The sequence below is a fragment of the Mus musculus genome, chromosome 2, assembly GCF_000001635.26.
Source record: "Mus musculus strain C57BL/6J chromosome 2, GRCm38.p6 C57BL/6J".
NCBI classification, from domain to species: Eukaryota; Metazoa; Chordata; class Mammalia; order Rodentia; family Muridae; genus Mus; species Mus musculus.
Genome location: NC_000068.7, coordinates 92,225,334 through 92,243,765, shown reverse-complemented (window position 1 = coordinate 92,243,765; position 18,432 = coordinate 92,225,334). Strand labels below are relative to the sequence as shown.

General features: G+C 39.8%; 1 protein-coding gene and 1 pseudogene across 54 annotated transcripts in view; both read right to left on the bottom strand.

The window, feature by feature from the left end:
• Positions 1-18,432, bottom strand: part of Phf21a (PHD finger protein 21A) — a 180,917-nt gene that overhangs the window by 120,902 nt on the left and 41,583 nt on the right. For 34 of the 53 annotated variants that reach the window (XR_003951421.1, XM_006498967.4, XM_030248707.1 and 31 more), the window contains 2 exons: positions 15,285-15,317; positions 13,042-13,107 (listed from right to left, as the gene is read on the bottom strand). Coding sequence is in view for 51 of the 53 variants with exons in the window: in XM_006498967.4 (XP_006499030.1) it covers positions 13,042-13,107; positions 15,285-15,317 (99 nt within the window). In the remaining 2 variants the exon portion in view is untranslated. Of the gene's footprint in view, positions 1-13,041; positions 13,129-15,284; positions 15,318-18,432 lie in introns of all 53 variants that reach the window. The other 19 variants (XR_003951420.1, XM_030248700.1, XM_011239374.3 and 16 more) reach the window with 1 other exon arrangement.
• On the bottom strand, positions 1,297-10,661 carry Gm13786 (annotated as a pseudogene). Its single transcript, XR_004691328.1, has one exon. The product of XR_004691328.1 is annotated as a predicted gene 13786 (transcript).

Here is an 18,432-nt window from a genome sequence, read left to right as displayed (position 1 = left end):
GTAAAAGGATATAGTTCATAGAAGTTCACAACATAGAGGAAGGAGACTGACAAGCAAGTGGTTAAAGCCAGGCAGTGGTGGCACATGCCTTTAGTCCCAGCACTCGGGAGGCAGAGGCAGGTGGATTTCTGAGTTCGAGGCCAGTCTGGTCTACAGAGTGAGTTCCAGGACAGCCAGGACTACACAGAGAAACTCTGTCTCGAAACCCTCCCCCCCCCCAAAAAAAGTATGATATGAGTTAGGCAAAAGCCATAGACCAAGAGACTGTTAGTTTACCAAAAAAGAGAGCAATTCACTACATCAACAGACCTTAAAGTAGAAAAATCCTGGAAACAACAAAGTATTTTTTAATGATGTAAATTTTCAAAAAGAAACTACCTGCGAATCTATAATTATTTCAACAATTTTAAACGTCAAAAGAAACAGATGTAATCTCATAAACAATGCTAAAAAGAATACATCAGACAGAAAAGTGTAGATCTAGTTCCCCAAATTAATCTCTCCTGTTAGAGTCTCTGCAGAGGGAACTGGTGAAATGCAGAAGGAACAACAATGTTGCCGTGGTGATATTAACGTTCTATTCATTGACATGGACACTAGTCACCCAGGTGTTTCAATGTATAAAAATGAATTGGAACCATCTGCCAACACATATAAATACGTACACACACTAAAATGTGTGATTTTCTGTATCAGTATTGTCATGGTTGTAAGGTAGCACTCCTTTAATCCCAGCATGCAGAAGGCAGAGGCAGTTAGATCTCCATGAGTTGGAGCCCAACCTGGTCTGCATATCAAGTTCCAGGCCAGCCAGGGCTATATATTGAGACCTGTCTCAAAAAACAAAACAAAAGCCGGGTGTGGTGGTGCACGCCTTTAATCCCAGCATCCGGGAGGCAGAGGCAGGTGGATTTCTGAGTTCAAGGCCAGCCTGGTCTACAAAGTGAGTTCCAGGACAGCCAGGGCTATACAGAGAAACCCTGTCTCAAAAACAAAAACAAACAAACAAACAAACAAACAAAAAAACCAATCTAGCATACACTCCTTAAAAGTAAACAAACAAACAAAGAAAATTAAAGAGCATGCAACGTTAAAAGCAGCAAGTTTCTATGCTCATCCTCTTGAATCTCACTTCTGGGAGGAAAGCACTGAGAACAGCTGTGTCAAATAATTCTAGATGACCTTGGATTGGTTTCTATACTTTTCAAGTATAAATGACTATATCCCTAAAAACAAATGATTTGTTTAATATTTTATATTTCTTAAAAGGAGAATTATACTGTTTATGTTTTAAAGTTTTTTTTTCACTTTTAGCCTAACTTTCCATTTAGTTAAACCATACTTCCATAACATGCCCTCATAGCTAACACGCACATTCCACATTCTATAGCAGTCTGTTTTGTATACCTTGGCTATTCCTAGGCCACACTATCCTATAAGTACTGATACAAAGGCAGAGACCCTAGGTTTGCACTAAGGAAGGAAGGTAGAAAAATATCCTAGGTTGAAGAAATAACACAGTATAACCAAGAAATTAGATAACTCTAGATGAACAAGTCTGAATGGTTGCAGACACTGGCAGGCATGCATGGGGTGGAGAATGAAGGATTTCAGAGGGAAGTTATGTAGCAAAACTGGAGGAAGAGCCTAGAGCAGTTAACCTCAGACTCATTTATTACTTTACACAACTTTGCTTCATAAAAGTTTTCTTTTATGAGACTGATGTGAACCTACTCTGAACATCCTTAAAACATTAACATAAGAAATGATATTAAGACTCTCTCTAGGGACTGTAAAGATGGCTTGGTGGTTAAGAGCACTGGCTGCTCTTCTAGAGTACCAGGGTTCAACTCAAACCAGCAACCACAGGGTGGCTCAAAACTCCCTGTAACACCAGTCCCAGGGGATATAACCCTCTTCTGACCTTTGAAGGCACCAAACATGTATATGTTGCAAAGATATACAGGCAAAACATTCAAAACACATAAAAGTAAATAAATCTTGAAACATTTTTTTTTTAATTTCTACATAGAAAGGAAGAAATGAGGCAATCTGAAAGGGAATCTTTCAATGGTCAACCTCCATGATATGGACATGCTTGGATACCTCATTACCCTTCTGAATGCTTAATGAATTAACATATTCAAGCATACCTTCTTCTTGCACACCATGCTAGAGTTCATGAGTACAGATGTTACTAAGACAACAGCTCTTGCCCTACCGACCTTACTGATGACCACAATGACTCAATGGTTACAAGAAAGTACTGTAGTATGAACCAAACCAAGAGGCACGTGTGCTATGCCTAGAGGAGGGTGGAGAGAAGCCACGGAAAGTTCTCTAGAGGACTATCAAAAGGGTCCCCAAAAAGTAAACAGGAATGTGCCAGGCAAAGAAGGGAAAAATACAGTTGCAGAAAGCATGAGGTCTGAGAGAAAAGACTGACACTGGGGGCTTACAGGGAGTGAGTGGAAGAGAGGGATATAAGATGAGCAAAGAGAAAGAACTGCTCAAGTGTCCGTACTAATGAGCTTCCATGCCTTACAGGGACCAATCTTATGGGAGCGATACTAAGATTTTCATTCTCAGCCCTTCCTGGGGTGCCATGCCTTTCTCCACAGTAATCTCTCTATAAATTCACGTGGATTAAACAGGTGCATCAGATTCTTGGAAAGTTTCAGAAAGTAGATTAGCCTGGTGGTGTATGCCTGCATTTGCAGTGCTTGGAAAGGTGAGTCATGGAGAGTCAGAAGTTCAAGGTCACACTTAGCTACAAGAGAGTTTGAGGCCCCACAAGTATGTGTAAGTTGTAGGGGAGGAGGGTGTTGCATAAGAAAAAAGGACAGCTCCTAGTGAAAACATAATAAATGGAGAAAATCAAACACACAAATTAAGTTCCTAATATAGTTGTAAGGTGGAGTCAGAGTCACACTGGCCCCTGTAAAGCCTCTGATATACACTACTATTCAACCAAAATTAGAATAATGTTGTCCTAAGAGCCAGAATCCCTAAACACTTTGAAATACAAGAGTCACCAGTCCATGAAAGATCTAGACAGATCCAGGTTCTTGAAAACAGTTCCACCAGAATAGGCACTAGCTTAGGTTTCACTGGCTTGAAGCAACTGCTCCAAGCTAAGGAGGAGCCCAGCAAAGAGGCAAAGAACATACTGTAGAGTATAGCTGCTTCTGTCAACATATAACACGCCTCATATGAGGGATAAGAATTTCAAGTTGAACTTTCAGTTCCATTGCCAGCACTGGAACAAGCTCTTGAGAGGACAAAGGGTGTTCCTCCACAACATTGTTGTTAGAGGGCAGTATCCAGTCACTGACTGCCTTCATTTCCTCTGCCGTACTCTGGTGCAATGATAGCATCATTACTCAACAAAGCTTCTCTCTTAAAGATATCAAATATTTAACCAGACAAGTAAAAAATACTGGCAACTATACTACAAGAATCAAAGGGAAAAGCATGGGCTAGCTAACACAGCAATGGGAACTAAACCATGTCACACACATGAAACCTTGCTCTTAAAACCTTCACATCCTTTGCTAGTATTTAAGTCCTTCCTCCATCTCTGCCCAAATAAACAAGTAAGATTTCCCCAGAAAAAATCTGAAATATTGTATTTTCTGCATTAGATGCAAAGGAATAGGCTCTGATGTCCAAGTGGCAGTAACAAATGGCCAAGTAGTTTCACATAAATATTACATAGGCAACATGAACTGGACTGATATTCACGGAATGCGTAAGCTTTGGGTAAATAAGAAGATAAGTCTCTAGTCTTAATAATAGGATCTCTAAGAAAATAGCAGTTATAAATTGTGCTAAAAAGATTAGCCAATCTTACTAGCCAAATTATGAGAGAGAGAACATTCTAAGGGTACCAGTTCAAACCAGAGATAGTCAAGTGTCAGGCAACCAGTATTAGAACACAGTAACCACAAATCAATGAGAACTTAAGAAATGATAACTATTCTGCTTAATGTCCTATTTCCAAAAACATTTAACATATAAAATCCTAGAAAGTAATTCACTCCCTAGAACTGAATGAAGAGGACATTGACATCAGTGAAGGCTATACTGCAAAAGCAATGACCCAGTGTGTGTACTACAAAGATGCACTCATGCCTGAGTTACATGTGGATGCTCTAGCTCCTCAGAAGTCAGTGCTTCACATAAGGATGAAGGAGTCACACAGATAAAGTGAGTGGTACAACTAAAGGCAGCAATTCCTATCTAAACAGAATTCACGTTCCCCAAAATTGGATGCACTCAACAGACACATGTTCATTAACTGCTAAAGGCACTGCTGTACAAACCTCCCATACGTAAGGAAGTAGATACACTAAATGGTTTAAATATAAAACCTTAACCACTACCCCACTAGAAATAAACTCCTAGGCCTATTCCTATCTACTTACCATTGTCAAGTCACTTACTATCTATCACCCGTGGCATGAAAACTAAAGTGTACCCAAAAGGCTCATGCAAAGGCCTGGTCCTCAAGGTGATAGCCCTATTGGAAGAAGATACGAGTCTTCAGAATGTAGGGCCTTATTGGCGTCACTAAGACCCAGTCTTGTTCTCTCTCTGCTTCTTGCCTTGTGATAAGAGCAGTTTGTAATGCTTTTTGCTCCTGCTAGGATGTTCTGCCTTTACTACAGTGAATAGCATAGGGCGATCTGCTCTTAGACTCTGAACCTATAAAATTCTTTATTAATTACCTCAGGAATTTCAATATAGTAGCATGAAGCCAATTAATACAGTGACTTGGCTCAAATTATGTTATTATAAGCATAGGATTGATTTTTTTTTTTTTTTTAGATGGGGTCTCACTATAGTGAGAAAAAAAAAGGCCTGGCTGTCCTGGAAGTCATTATGCTGACCATGCGGGCCTTGAACTCAGATATTCACCTGCCAAGTGCTGGGATTAAAGAGGTGCATCACAACTGACTTGTTCAATGCAAAGGAAACAGTTACAGCAAACAGAAATCTTTCCAAATACTTCAGAATCAATTTTACTAAAATGATCAATTGGAAATAGTTCCATACATGCCAACTATTTGTTAAACCCAGAAAAGTACCTACTCTACTGTGTTAAAACAGTCTGTATAAAGTGACAGAGTAACTTTAACAGACTCGGAGAAACAAACAGAGAGTCAGAGACAATAAAGGATTTTATCTTTCCAAAAAGAGTAAGGAAAAAAAGAAGGGTGAAAGGAAAGGAAAACTAAGAGTAAAGGGCAAATCTCTGGGATTCCCTGGATGGCAAAGGGCACATTCCATGAAACATCCGACCTCAGGTAAGCACAGACGCATGCCAACAATCTGCATGGTACATACAGCACTATGTTTTTCCAAAACGCCTTCTGTAGGAAAGAGTTCTGGAGGTTATTTGGAAATACTAGAAAAAGAAGTTTTTGGTTTTGTTTTTTGTTTTAATTACTATGTCTTGTTTATTAATACTTCTAGTTAGCGCTGGATGAATTTCAAGTCTATCATTCTCACACAAGATATACACTAAGGATACACCTTAGTCATATCCAACCTGCCTGACTCGCTCACATCCTTCCTCTCCTCCTACTGTTGGTCACTCTCCTGCTCGCCCAGTCCTTTTCTGTGTGCGAGTAGACTCTGCATAGGAAAGAAGACATGAGCTGCTTTATCTCTCACCCACCTGTTCAGCCCAGGCTAGCCTAGAACTCACTATGTAGTCTAGGCCTGCCTGGAACTTGATAATATAGACATGAAGCACATGACTAGCTTGTTACTTATTTTTAATTTGATAGATGTTTTCTTATAGCCTTTGACCAAATATAGTTGTAGATCATTTTCAGTTGCTTTAAAATTTTCATCCATACCTTTTATCATATAACTTTGCAAGGCCTGGTCACATGGCTTGATTTGATTCACAGGATGGTCACAGTCTAATGCAATAGAGTCTCAGTATGAATTTAGTAGTTTGGCCTGTGCTCTGGTGATAACCATGAAGGAAGCTTTAGTCTCTTCATGCTAAGCTTCAGAATAAGGCAATCATAAGCATACCTACACTCATGGAGGCAGGCCCAGCCAACCCAAAAATGAAAGCAGATCTATCTGGCCAAAGCCATCCTGGATCAAGAAAACTCTAAGTGACCTGCAGATCTAGTATGAAAATTAGTATATTATTATAAGCTACTCAGTAAAACTGGTTTGTAATATAGAACTGCTATGAGAAGAGCTGGTCAATACACCAGGTCCATATCTAAGGCAATCAGAGTAACAATCGATTTACAAAAGAAAAGGATCAATCATAAAAATACTCAAAATAGATGGGTGGTGGTGGCGCACGCCTTTAATCCCAGCACTTGGGAGGCAGAGACAGGCCGATTTCTGAGTTCGAGGCCAGCCTGGTCTACAGAGTGAGTTCCAGGACAGCCAGGGCTACACAGAGAAACCCTGTCTCGAAGAAAAGAAAAAAAAGAAAAATACTCAAAATAGAAAAGAGAAAGAAAAAACTACCATCACTGGGTAAACAGTCTTAAATTGTGAATAAATACTAGAGGGTGTGGAAAAATCATGTTTAAAGGAACACTTAAAGACAGGAGTGCTGACACACACCTTAGATTGCATCCCTTAGGACACAAAGGCAGGTGAATCTGACCTCAAGGCCTATCCAGTCTACACAGTTAACTGCCTACAGGGCAATGTAGTAAGACCCTGTTTCCAAAACAATCAAACAAAGGAACACTCAAAAAACAAGAAAACACTCATAATAGATTGAATCAAAAGATCAAGATAGAGTGCTCTTTAAAATAGAAAAAAAAAAACTGTAAACAGAAAAGATCAGTCAGATAAAATCTATTTAAAAAACACAAAATATTTTTCTGTGGTACACACTACTCTCTCCAAATATTATAAAAGGGCCAATAAGATACCTCAGAGGGCACCTGCAGCCAAGTCTGAAGTGGCAACGGTTCTTTGGAGAGTCAGTTGTGTTGGAAGGTGTTTTGCTGGGACAAACTCATGAAGGAGTGTTTTCCTGAAGCAGACATAGGTGAAAGACTAAAGCAGACTCATGAAGGAACGTTTCACTGAAGCAGTCACAGGAGGAAGGATGTTCTGTTAAAGCAAGCACGTGAAAGGGATAATTCTTTGCTAACAACACACATGTATTGGTTCATCTTACACTGCATCGTTGAGCTCCATTTGTCAGGACTCCATAGAGAGAAATGCACCAAAAAAACTCTGGTGATGTGCTGCAGTTTCTTGCCACTTCCATGGACTCTGCTGATTTGCCAAGTGATGTCAGCTGAGACAGATGCCCAGTGCTAAGGCAAGACCCATGGAGGACACGAGATGTTTGGAGAGAATATAAAAAGTACAGGGATGGAGGCTGAGCTTGACTTGCTTATAGTAGCTGTGCAATACTTGTTGGTCTCTTGTCTCTGCTGATCTTCTTTTGGCTGAGACACACACAACTGAGAACTTCTGGTGCTCCTTCTGGTCTCTCCTGCTGACTGAGCAGAGGCGGAGGCCTGGCTGTCTCTGCTAGGTAGTGCCACCGCTGCTAATTCATGTTTGCTATCCCAACTTTACCGAACTGGATTAATACTGCATCTGTGAAGTGTTTGCAACTAGATCAAGCTGCTGCCACTAACGTGTGAGCTGAACTGCCAATTTCCAGAAAACACAAATGTTCTTTGGAGTTGCTCCTTTCTGAACAGGTCCACATCCCTCCCTATCCCCTATTCATTTTTCACTACCTCTGGTAGGTGGTAGGATACAAAAGAGGTTAAATCATTTAAAAACCACCATTAAAAATAGGTTTTAAGGGCTGGTGAGATGGCTCAGCGGGTAAGAGAACTGACTGCTCTTCCAAAGGTCCTGAGTTCAAATCCCAGGAACCACATGGTGGCTCAAAACCATCCGTAACGAGATCTGACGCCCTCTTCTGGAGTGTCTGAAGACAGCTACAGTGTATTTACATATAATAAATAAATAAACAAATAAATAAATAAACAATAGGTTTTAAAAGAATTAAAGTCACACAAGTCTGACAACCTGAATTTGATCCTCGGAACTCGAAGACTAGTAATCTGCATACACACGGCAGCATGGGCTACCTCTCCCCAAAATGGTAGATATTACAGGAAGTATTATACTAGAAATGAAGAAGGAAATGAAACAAATTCCCTGTCTTAATTTGTTTTAATTTAGTCTCATATAAAACATGCCAACTGCAGCTTCCCTCTTCCCGGGTCCTCCAATTCTCCCCTCTCCCCCAGCCCCACACTACCCCATCTACCCCCAAGAATAGAGGAGGCCTCCCAGAGACATCAATAAGACCCGGCACAGCAATAAGACCAGGCATATTCCCTCATATCAAGGTTGGGTGAGACAACCCAATAGGAGAAAAAGGGTCCCAAGAGCAGGCAAGAGTCAGAAACACCCCCAGTCCCACTGTCAGCACCCTGTGCTCTTGAAACCATTTAGTAAGACATTTTTAAAATAGTAATTATAAGCAGATATGTAATCACAAACTGTGGTATGCTACAGTGGGTAAAACTGTATTTTGCTTCAGTATACAGTGCCTAAATTTATCTGGCCACGGCCTCCAGAAATAAACTACACTTCCCAGTCTTCCCTGCAACTAGTGAGGCCATGTGACTATGTTCAAATCAAGGAGATTTAACTGGAAGTGGCACATAAAGCTTCCAGTAAACATCCTTAAAACTAAAGGGCTCCCTCTGTGCTGACCCCCTCACCAGATGGAGCTACTATTTTGGACTCTGATGCGAAGCTTCAGGCTGGGAATTGCAGAGCAGCAGAACAGGAGGTGCCTGGTCACTGACACTGGACAAATACTCCTTCCAGCCTAGTCGACTGCTGAGCTCTCGGATGGCAGAGAAGTCCAAGTATGGCTGCTTAAGCCACCTGTATGTGGGGGTTTCAGCCGTTCACAGACAAACCTGACTGTAAATAACATTAACTACAAAGAAAATAAAAGGCTTCAATAAGGTCATGAAAGAGGAAGGGGCTTTAGGGTTCGCTGCTCAGTGGATGGATGCAACAGGGAGAAAGTGAGATGAAACCAGGGAGACAGGCTGGCAAACTGAGGCAGGGAATACCAGCTTGAATGAATACCAACAAGGGCCTAAATCCTCCTAGGGGCAAGGAACACTTTGGAATGTTAAGACTGCTTGTTGGGCCAGGAGTGCAGTTATAATAGTCACTTGCTTATCATTTACAAAGCTCGGCACTGCCAAGAGAAAAAAAAAGAAGGAAAAGAAGAAAAGAAACGAGGGAAGGAAGTGTTGTTTCTATGAGAAATTAGAATTAAAACAGAACACTGAAGCAAATGAGCATTTTGGCTCCAGAATCTGAATGTCTGTGTTCTGCCACGGACCACACGCTTCTGTCAGATATAAATGGAGGGGAGTACAGAACAAGAATGAGTCCTGTTGAGGAAATGAAGAGCTACTTCCACACACTGCCCCACAGTTAAAATCTCTGATTAGAGGGATCATCTGTGATGATGAAAACATCACAAGGTTTTCAAATGCTAACTATTCCATGTACAGATCAGAGATTGGTGTCAATTGTTTTGAAATAACATTAATTATTTATTTGCTATTTTAAAAATGAGGCCTGTGTACTATGAAGATTTCAGAAAATACACATAGGGAAATAAGGAGGGAAATGTAACATACCACCTCCCAACATTTTCTACTGGTTCTGTTTTCACACACATTTGCATGTGTGTGAAAGGTATATACACAGAGAAAACACAAAGGTATCTGTAATGCAGATAAAGTCATAAATGCCTCTTAGGAGAGGCTATTTTATGTCACTAAACCGTGATTTAATTGACTATGTAGTATACAGTTTATTTAGCCAAGTGAGTCTAGGAATGTTTTGAGTTAAAACTATCAGACACAAATTGAATCCCTGGAGGTGAAGCTGCCTTCTAAATCCACCCTAGAATTTCTGTTCACAAATCTCAAGTTACAGTTTGAAAGCCATAAGAACTTCCAAACACGAATTCAAGGAAATTCGCTGAGTTTTGCCATAGAGGACCAAGACCATCTTTTCCCAAAGTGCATCAAAAACTAAAGTTGTATTAATGAATAAGAACGAATATGTCTACTATAAGAATTGGTGACTATCTGCAATGTTGTATTTCTTTAATAAGGCAAAATAAGAAAATGATTATTTTTTATTTGTTTACAAATAGATATATACAGAAAAAAATGGAAGCAAATATGACAAAGGGTTAAGTCTATAACTGCTCTTCAGAGGTTTTTTTAAAAATATTATTACTTATAAAAGCTGCATATTTATCTTGCTTTCTGACTCTGTGCTTGTGCCTTCAAAACTTTCACAACAATTTTCTGCTCCTCAATAAGAAAAGCCTGCTTGATCCCGTCACGGACACACTTGGCACACACGGAAGCACCACAGTCCCGCTGGCGTGTTTCCTAGTCTTAGACAATCTATAAAGCATGAACCCCGCAAAGTCTGTCTGAGCACATACAGTAAGCAGATTTAGGAGCTTTCCCAACCTTCTTGGTATGAAGGTAAACAATCCTATTGCCAAGGGTTCAAGACATCCTAGTTTTGTTAGAGGCTGTATTGTAGGAAAGTCTAGGACAGTGTGTCAAACACTAGACCATTCTGAGTGCCTCGAAGCACTGTCCCCAGCAGAGGGAAAGGAAAGGGTTCTTCAGAGGTTTTTGTACTTAATTTTTTTCTCACAACAACAATGTAATATTAAGTTAAACTATTAGTCATGTAAATAAGGTAATTCAGATTTTAGTTACTAAAGTGCAAAGAAAAGTTTTGCCAAAGTCTAAGTAGTCTTCTGACAAGGAAAAACAAACAGGTGGCATTAGAAATCCATTATAAAATAAAACTTTTAGATTATAGTCTGATGAAAACCAGCAAGGTTTCTGGTTGGAATGCTGTCAGTGAGAGAGAGCCCTTGTTGTTCCCTTTTTAAACCCTGCCCTGCCCTATTCTATCAAGGTAGCACTTTTATAGTTAAACAAACACAAACACAGCAGGTCTTCCTGAAGCTACATAGAGAGCTACCTAGTAAGTTCAGAGCCAGGGTTTTGTCAGCTGATGAATAGGCAGTTGCAATTCTCTAAGTGGGGTCAGGTGAGTACTAACAAATAACAGAATAAGCCAAACTATGGTGTTTGAATAAGATTGGCCCCCACAGGCTCATATATTTAAATGCTTAGTCACCAGGTAATGGAACTCTTTGAAAGGATTAGAAGGATAAGGAGGTTTGGTCTTACTGGAGGAAGTGTGCCACAGGGTGGGTCTTTGAAATTTCAAAAGCCCCTCCCAGGCTTAGTCTCTCTTCCTCTCTCCCCTCCCTCTTTTCTTTTGTTCCTGCCTTTATCTTTGTGTGTGTGTGTGTGTGTGTGTGTGTGTGTGTGTGTGTGTGTGTCTGTGTCTGTCTGTCTCCCTCCCTTCCTCTCTGTAAATCAGATGTAGTTCTTTGTTACTACTCCAGCACCCCACTCCCTGACATGATGATAATGGACTAAGCCTCTGATACTGTAAGCAAACCCCCAATTAAATGCTTTCCTTGGTCATGATGTCTCCTCACAGCAATAGAACAGTGACTAAGACACAAACCTATCACAAAAGTAAGTTATCACAAACAGATTTTTTAAATAAAGTAAATTTTTCTGTGATTGCCCATTCTCTGAAATGCATCCCTGAGTTCTTTTAACTTTTAAAGGTGTTCTCCACCCCCATCATACTAATCATTTTCAATGTCTATGCCAGCTACACCAAACTCAGCAAAAGTGATTCACTTATTGGCATCTTGTCAGAGAAACCCTGCAACTGTAAGGAGGCTCAGAACTTGGAGAGCTCTAAAGCCAGGCCCTGTCACCAACATGCTAGAGAACCCAGTCACACACTAACAAGTCCTCTTTACCTCTTCCCTTACAAATTCCTCTCTGCCTCTGCATCCTGTCACCTCCCAGTTTTACTCTGGCTCCTCCTTCTCTAAAATACCTCCTGTCTGTGGAGACAAGATTGGAAAGCATTAAAGAGAGAAGAATCAAAAAACAGTGCTTCACTCAGCTTAGATGATGATCTCATCTACGGTTCTCAAAATTTATTGTTCCCTTCAGTGAAATGAAAAACACAATCAGAAATCTGCAGGAAAGAAATGTTTGTTGCTATTATTTAGACAACAACATAAAACTCAAAGTTACTAAAAACCGATTTTATCAACTCTTCTGTAAGGTTTCAGTAGCACAGAACTGTCAACTAATTCACAGGTAGCTGCTCTTTACTGTAAGACAGAAACTGCTCTCTACACCAGAGGGGGAGAAGTGAGAGAAGAAGACAGGGAGGGGATGCTCCTCAGATTGCTACAAACATCAACTCACAGCAGGCAACTGTCACACTCCACCTGGTGGCAGGAGCTGCCTCGGTTGGTAAATGGAAGCCACTCTACAAAAAGTACCAGCGGCACTTTCCTTATACAAAATACAAGATGTTCCTCTCTTGCCCTACACAGAGTAAGTCTAGGAATGTCCATCAAAGAGTTTTCAAAGAGTAAGTCAGCATCTGATGAAGACTAGCATAAAAGTCTGACAACACTCACAACAGGAGACGTACATAGGGAGCTACCCATAAGTGAAATGCCAGCTCAAACCTTCACAACAGGTAAGAAGACACTGCCGCTACAGGACTCCCTATCACACACGCCCACCAACATTCTCTGTCCCTTCCCCTATGGGTAAACTACAGTTATTTACACAGTTAACAGCAGCCAACACATTGCTTTTAGGTATCTGCCAGTAGCATATACTCATGAGATACTCTAGAGACTGATTTCAACCAAAAATAAAAATAGATAAACAGCTCAAGCAAAATTAAACTGAGTCTGGCTGCCCACACTTATTTTCACACATGAAAAAAAAAAAAAAACCCAAAAAAAACAAACCAGCAGCCCTCTTAGAAGCTTCAAACACACATATCTTTAGAACACAATGTTAAAAATATGTTCCCGCCTTCCCCTACCTGTTTCTCACTCAAAGCTGTGATTTTGGCTTGGAGTTCATGAAGCTGTTTCTTTAAGTCAGCATTCTGATTGGAAAGAAAAAATATCTGTGAGAAAGATATTCATTTGTTAACATAATAGTATCGGGAAGACTGTGCATACTGCATACAAGTAACGAAGCAACCTTTAGCTATCAAATTTCCCATGCATTAAATCATAAGCATAACATCAGCCCCTAAGATAAAACAGGGGCAGTTTCCTCACAACTGTTCTGAACTACAGCAAGTTTTATACTTTCTCAGCTTACACTCTAATAGTACCTTTCCCCTAAAATATTGTTATTCTTTATAGAGAGTATCAGTTGACAGAAAATCTAAAGCTCCACTAACCAGACAAGAACAGGAAAATGGAGGTTAAAGTATGCATACCCCGCTGCTTAGCCGCATTATCAACAAGGATAAGAGGCTTTCTCCACTTGTCCTCTCTCTTATTTAGAAAAGTACATTTGTTATTTCAGCCTAGATTTGGGAAGCCGTCAGCACTGTAACTGCCTTAATAGCACGTCATTCAAATCAACATGCTGAAATTCTAGGAATCGAAAAGAGTACTATTTTAGACGGAATACACTTGAGCACGTTTGCCTTTTCTGGGGGTGGGGATCCGGGTATTAAAGTTTTCAAATGTTTAACATAGCAGAAAGCCTGAATGTCACGCCAGTGAGAGACTTATGTCCTTGTTTCATCCACAGTCCCTTCACTCCTCTGCCTGTCTGTCAGGGCCGGGCGCATATTCTCTCCTGTACTCAGCTTACCTCACTTGGGATTTTTCAGGTGTATCTGATATTAGGCTTCTCTGAGGTCACCTAGACTGTTCTTCAATAAGTCGCTGGCCCTCAGACTTTCCAGGTAAAGAATGTGCTGTTCTACAATCACGAACTAACAGAACTGCTAGCCCTGAGAACACTTCAGTTCCTGACAATATAGATCACCCCATTAAATATAAAGAACCTAGCAATCTGCAGCCACTTGGTCCCTTAAATGCAATTTAAATTGTGAGTACACTAAAAGAAAATAAAAATTAAAAGTGATGTTTCTCATGGAAGGCAAACTGTCAAATAGGAATAAATGTGAGCCAAAATTACCAGTTCTCAGAGTCAATGAATTGTATTAAAATACAACAATCAGACCACTGAGAACTTCTCAAGATGAATATTACTTCCCACTTGAAAAAAAAAAAAATCAACCTGCCTCAGTACTACTCTTCAGGAATTTATTTTACTTTACAGAGATGCATGTATCCCACTGTTTAATGGGTGCCAGGAAGACACTACTGAAAAATAAATATGAATCACTGGAGGGCAAGGTAACTTTGGGGAAGATTTCTCTATAAAAGAATAAGATGTCCAGGTCAAAGCTCCTATAAAAGTAAATTTAACAGTTTATAGATTATTGTGTAAGGTATGTCTGAAACCCTCTTTAAGAGTTCATTTACAGATTAAACCTTTCAAAGCCAGGTGTGATGGCACATTTACATAACCTTAGCTTTGAGGGTTAAAGGAAGGAGGGTAGAGGACCAATACCATTCCTGGCTATTTATGGCATTTGGAGCTATTCTAGAACATGAAACCTTGTCCCAAAACAAAAAATAAAATAGAATACAAATTTCAAACATTCTTTTAAAATTATTCTAAAGTTTTTACTGTGAATGTTGTAAATCCAGTACTCAGGTATCCTACATATAAACTGCACACAATTAAAAATGATTTGGGGGCACTTTAGTAAGTTTGAGATTTTAAAAGTTTAGCAAACTCTAATTCTGATGATGTGAAATAATCTATACCAGGTATTGAGGCAAAAGTTTATAATCTCAGCATTTGGGAAGTCAAGCGGGGAGGAGAGTTTAAAGCCAGCATAGAGTCTCAAAAGTAGTTTTCTAAAGAAAGATATTCAAGTTATATGAAGTCTATTAAACCTCACTTTTTTTTGTCTGTTTGTTTGGCTGGTTTTTACAGATACTCACAGAAATTAATAAAAAGGCAAAACAACAGTAACAAGACTGAACCAGCAGCGATTTTACTCTACAACTGGACTTTCTTTAAACCTATAAAACATGAATATCAACATACATGCTGCTTGGGATGAAAGTGTGTTTTTAATTCAACTAACACCTGCATTTTATTGTTAATTGTCAATAATAGATTACTGTCATTTTCAATAGTTTTTACATTTAAAAATTAAGTTCATAACAACAGGACTTTTTTTACCTGTGGATCCTGCTTCATTTGGGCAACCAGTTTCTGGTAATAAAGAGAAAAAAGGAACTGTCAGTCTCACATAATAACCCCTATGGCTACTTAGGTTTGTGTACACACACACACACACACACACACACACACACACACACACACATTCTCTCTCTCTCTCCTCTCTCTCCTCTCTCTCTCTCTCTCCCTCTCTCTCTCTCTTTCTCTCTCTCTCAACATCACCAAAAAAAAATAGACTAAAAATTTTGGTGATGTCTATAAAAGGCTAATGAAGCACTCTTTGTAAAAGAAGAAAGAATCAATTATCTCTTTATATCTGAAATGAAAAAGTATCTGCTTTGTCGATGTGGAGGAGGACAGTGACTTCTGCAATTTAAATAAGCAGGATGTAGGCCGAACATAGTGGTGCATGCCTTTAATCCCAGCACACAGGAGGCAGGCAGATCTTTGTGTGTTTGAGACCAGCGGGATCTACATAATGAGTTCTAGGACAGGCAGAGCCACATACATAGTGAGACCCTGTCTTGAAACAGCAGACAAGGTCTGGAAAGAAGCTGTACCCATATAAAACAGGGCTGTTTGTATACAGCAAAGTACAGGTTGGCAGGCCTATTGGTTTGGATCTTACAGTAGGAGCCTCTTGTTCAGTAACTTTATTCGATCAGCTCATCTTATGTACTCTGCAGGCATCAGACACACACACTACAGACAAAACACTCATACACATCAAATAAATGAATGTCATCTGACCTAACCCAACTCTAACAACAACAACAATCCCAAGAGTAACAAGAGGAATTTGAAAGGTAAAAGAACTTGGGAAGGCTGAGGGTACTTAGGGTTAGCTTTTCTCCAGTGAATTTTTCATATAATAATAGAAACAGCTGTCACACTCTTTGGGTGACAAGGCACTTTTAAAATGTTGTTATAAAATAAAATCTAAAATCTAAAATCTAAAACAAACTCATCTACTTTATTAAGTAGAAGCCAAGTCTTAAAATTTGAGGTGTGATAATATGGATTAATATACAAACATTGGACTACAAACAATATGACTTGCTAACAGCCCCAAAACACTGTTGTAATACATCCTCATTTTTAGTTTAGTTGTTTTATTATATTTTTATTTATTTGTATGTCTATGTACACATGTGCTATGGTGCATATGTGGAAGTCAGAAGACCACTTTCAGATGTTGGCTCTCTTTCCATCAGGTGGGTCCCGGGCCTGGTAGCAAGGCCTCTATCCACTTGGCTATCTTGCCAGCCCAAATCAGCTTTTAAAGTAAGTGTGGCTAGATTTGTAAGGATGTAGATGATGCTTTACTGTGCAGATCTAGATGATGCTACTGAAGGGCTAGTCTCAATCACGAAGCATAATTTCAGTGTGCACACTTTATGCATTTGTCAACCTCAGCTAACCAGAGTGTATTTTAGTACTTGGAAGAAAGACTTTTGTCCAGTTAGAATAAATGTCATATTGTTCACTAAGCATTTCTTGGGCTATTACAACCTGTTCACTTGTCTTAAAATTAGTCCAGTATGTGTATCTCAGCAGATCTGAGGCAGCAAAGTTAGGTTGGGGTTCATTACTTTTAAAGAGAGTCACAATAACAGCAGGTTCTGTTAGCTGACTGCTTGACAACTAGAATCAAAGGGCTGGCAAGATAGCCAAGTGGGTAAAGACTATTTCAAACCTCAACTCACAACCTTAGTTCTGTCCCTAGAAAACAACTTTCGGGAGCAGAGAGCCAACTACAGAGCTGTCCTCTGATGGCTACAGAGGTGCTGCGACATATACACTCTCACACACGTAAAATGAGTAAGTATAGTAATACTCGTAAAATAAACAACAGTCTGGCTGTCCTTTTTGATTTGGATATCAAAGAACTGGAAAGTTGTTTGGGGGGGGGTGGGTTGAAAGAGGTTTTCTTCCATGTCACTGGGCTTCGTTGGATTGCTATTTATTGAATGAGTGTATATAAGGTTTTTGCCTATATGTATGTATGTGCTTGATGTTACACTTCATGTCTGCACCACGTGCATGCCTGTCACTCTCAGATGTCAGAGGTGACTGTCAGATCCCCTAGAACTGTTGTTACCGATGGTTATGAACCACCATGTGGATGCTCAAACCATGTGGGAATCAAACCTGGGTCCTTTGCAAAAGCAGTAAGTGGTGGTTTTTTTGTTTGTTTGTTTGTTCATTTTTTGTTTTGTTTTGTTTTGTTTTGTTTCCGAGACAGGGTTTCTCTGTATAGCCCTGGCTGTCCTGGAACTCACTCTGTAGACCAGGCTGGCCTTGAACTCAGAAATCTGCCTGCCTCTGCCTCCCAAATGCTGCAATTAAAGGCATGCACCACCATGCCACCACCATGCCCAGCACACTAAGTGTTCTTAGCCTCTGAGTGATAATGCAGCTCATGACTCTAGAATTTAAAAACTGACTGGTAAGATCCACGTCTGCAGGAAATGAATAATTGTTTTTCTATGTATAAGCACCTAAACTACTTTTCATACAAACAAGACAAGATGAGGAGCTCACTAGACAACCCATTTCCCAAGTGACTTTAAATGGGAATTGAGTTATCAAAGTAACTTTCCACTGAAGGACTGCTGCCATTTTTCATAATCTATATTCTGTCAAAGATAAAGGAACAACAGTCATGTCACCAAATCCAGGCCACCACCTGTTTCCTAAACAGTCTTATGGAACTGAGTCATGCCTATTTGTCTATACACTGTCTGTGGCTGCTATGCCTACTCAGTAACACAGCAGAGCAGCCACACAGACTATAAACGACCTTCAGTCTAATATATTTTACCATCTGGCCCTTTACAGAAAAAGTTTGTTAACTTCTGTTTGCTTTACACTCATTCCATATGGAGCTAATACTCTAAAACATTCTCTCTCTCACACACACACACAGACACACACATACATACATACACACACATACACACACAGGTGCACACAAAATCAACCAAATGGAGGTACATGCCCCTCCCCCCAGGAAATGGCCATTATAACTTAAGTATTTATTGACCATAAACTATATACATATTAGTTCATCTGTCCACACATGTAGAAACATAAAGAACCAAACTCCAAACAGCAACACTAGGCAACTTCTTAACACAATTTTTAC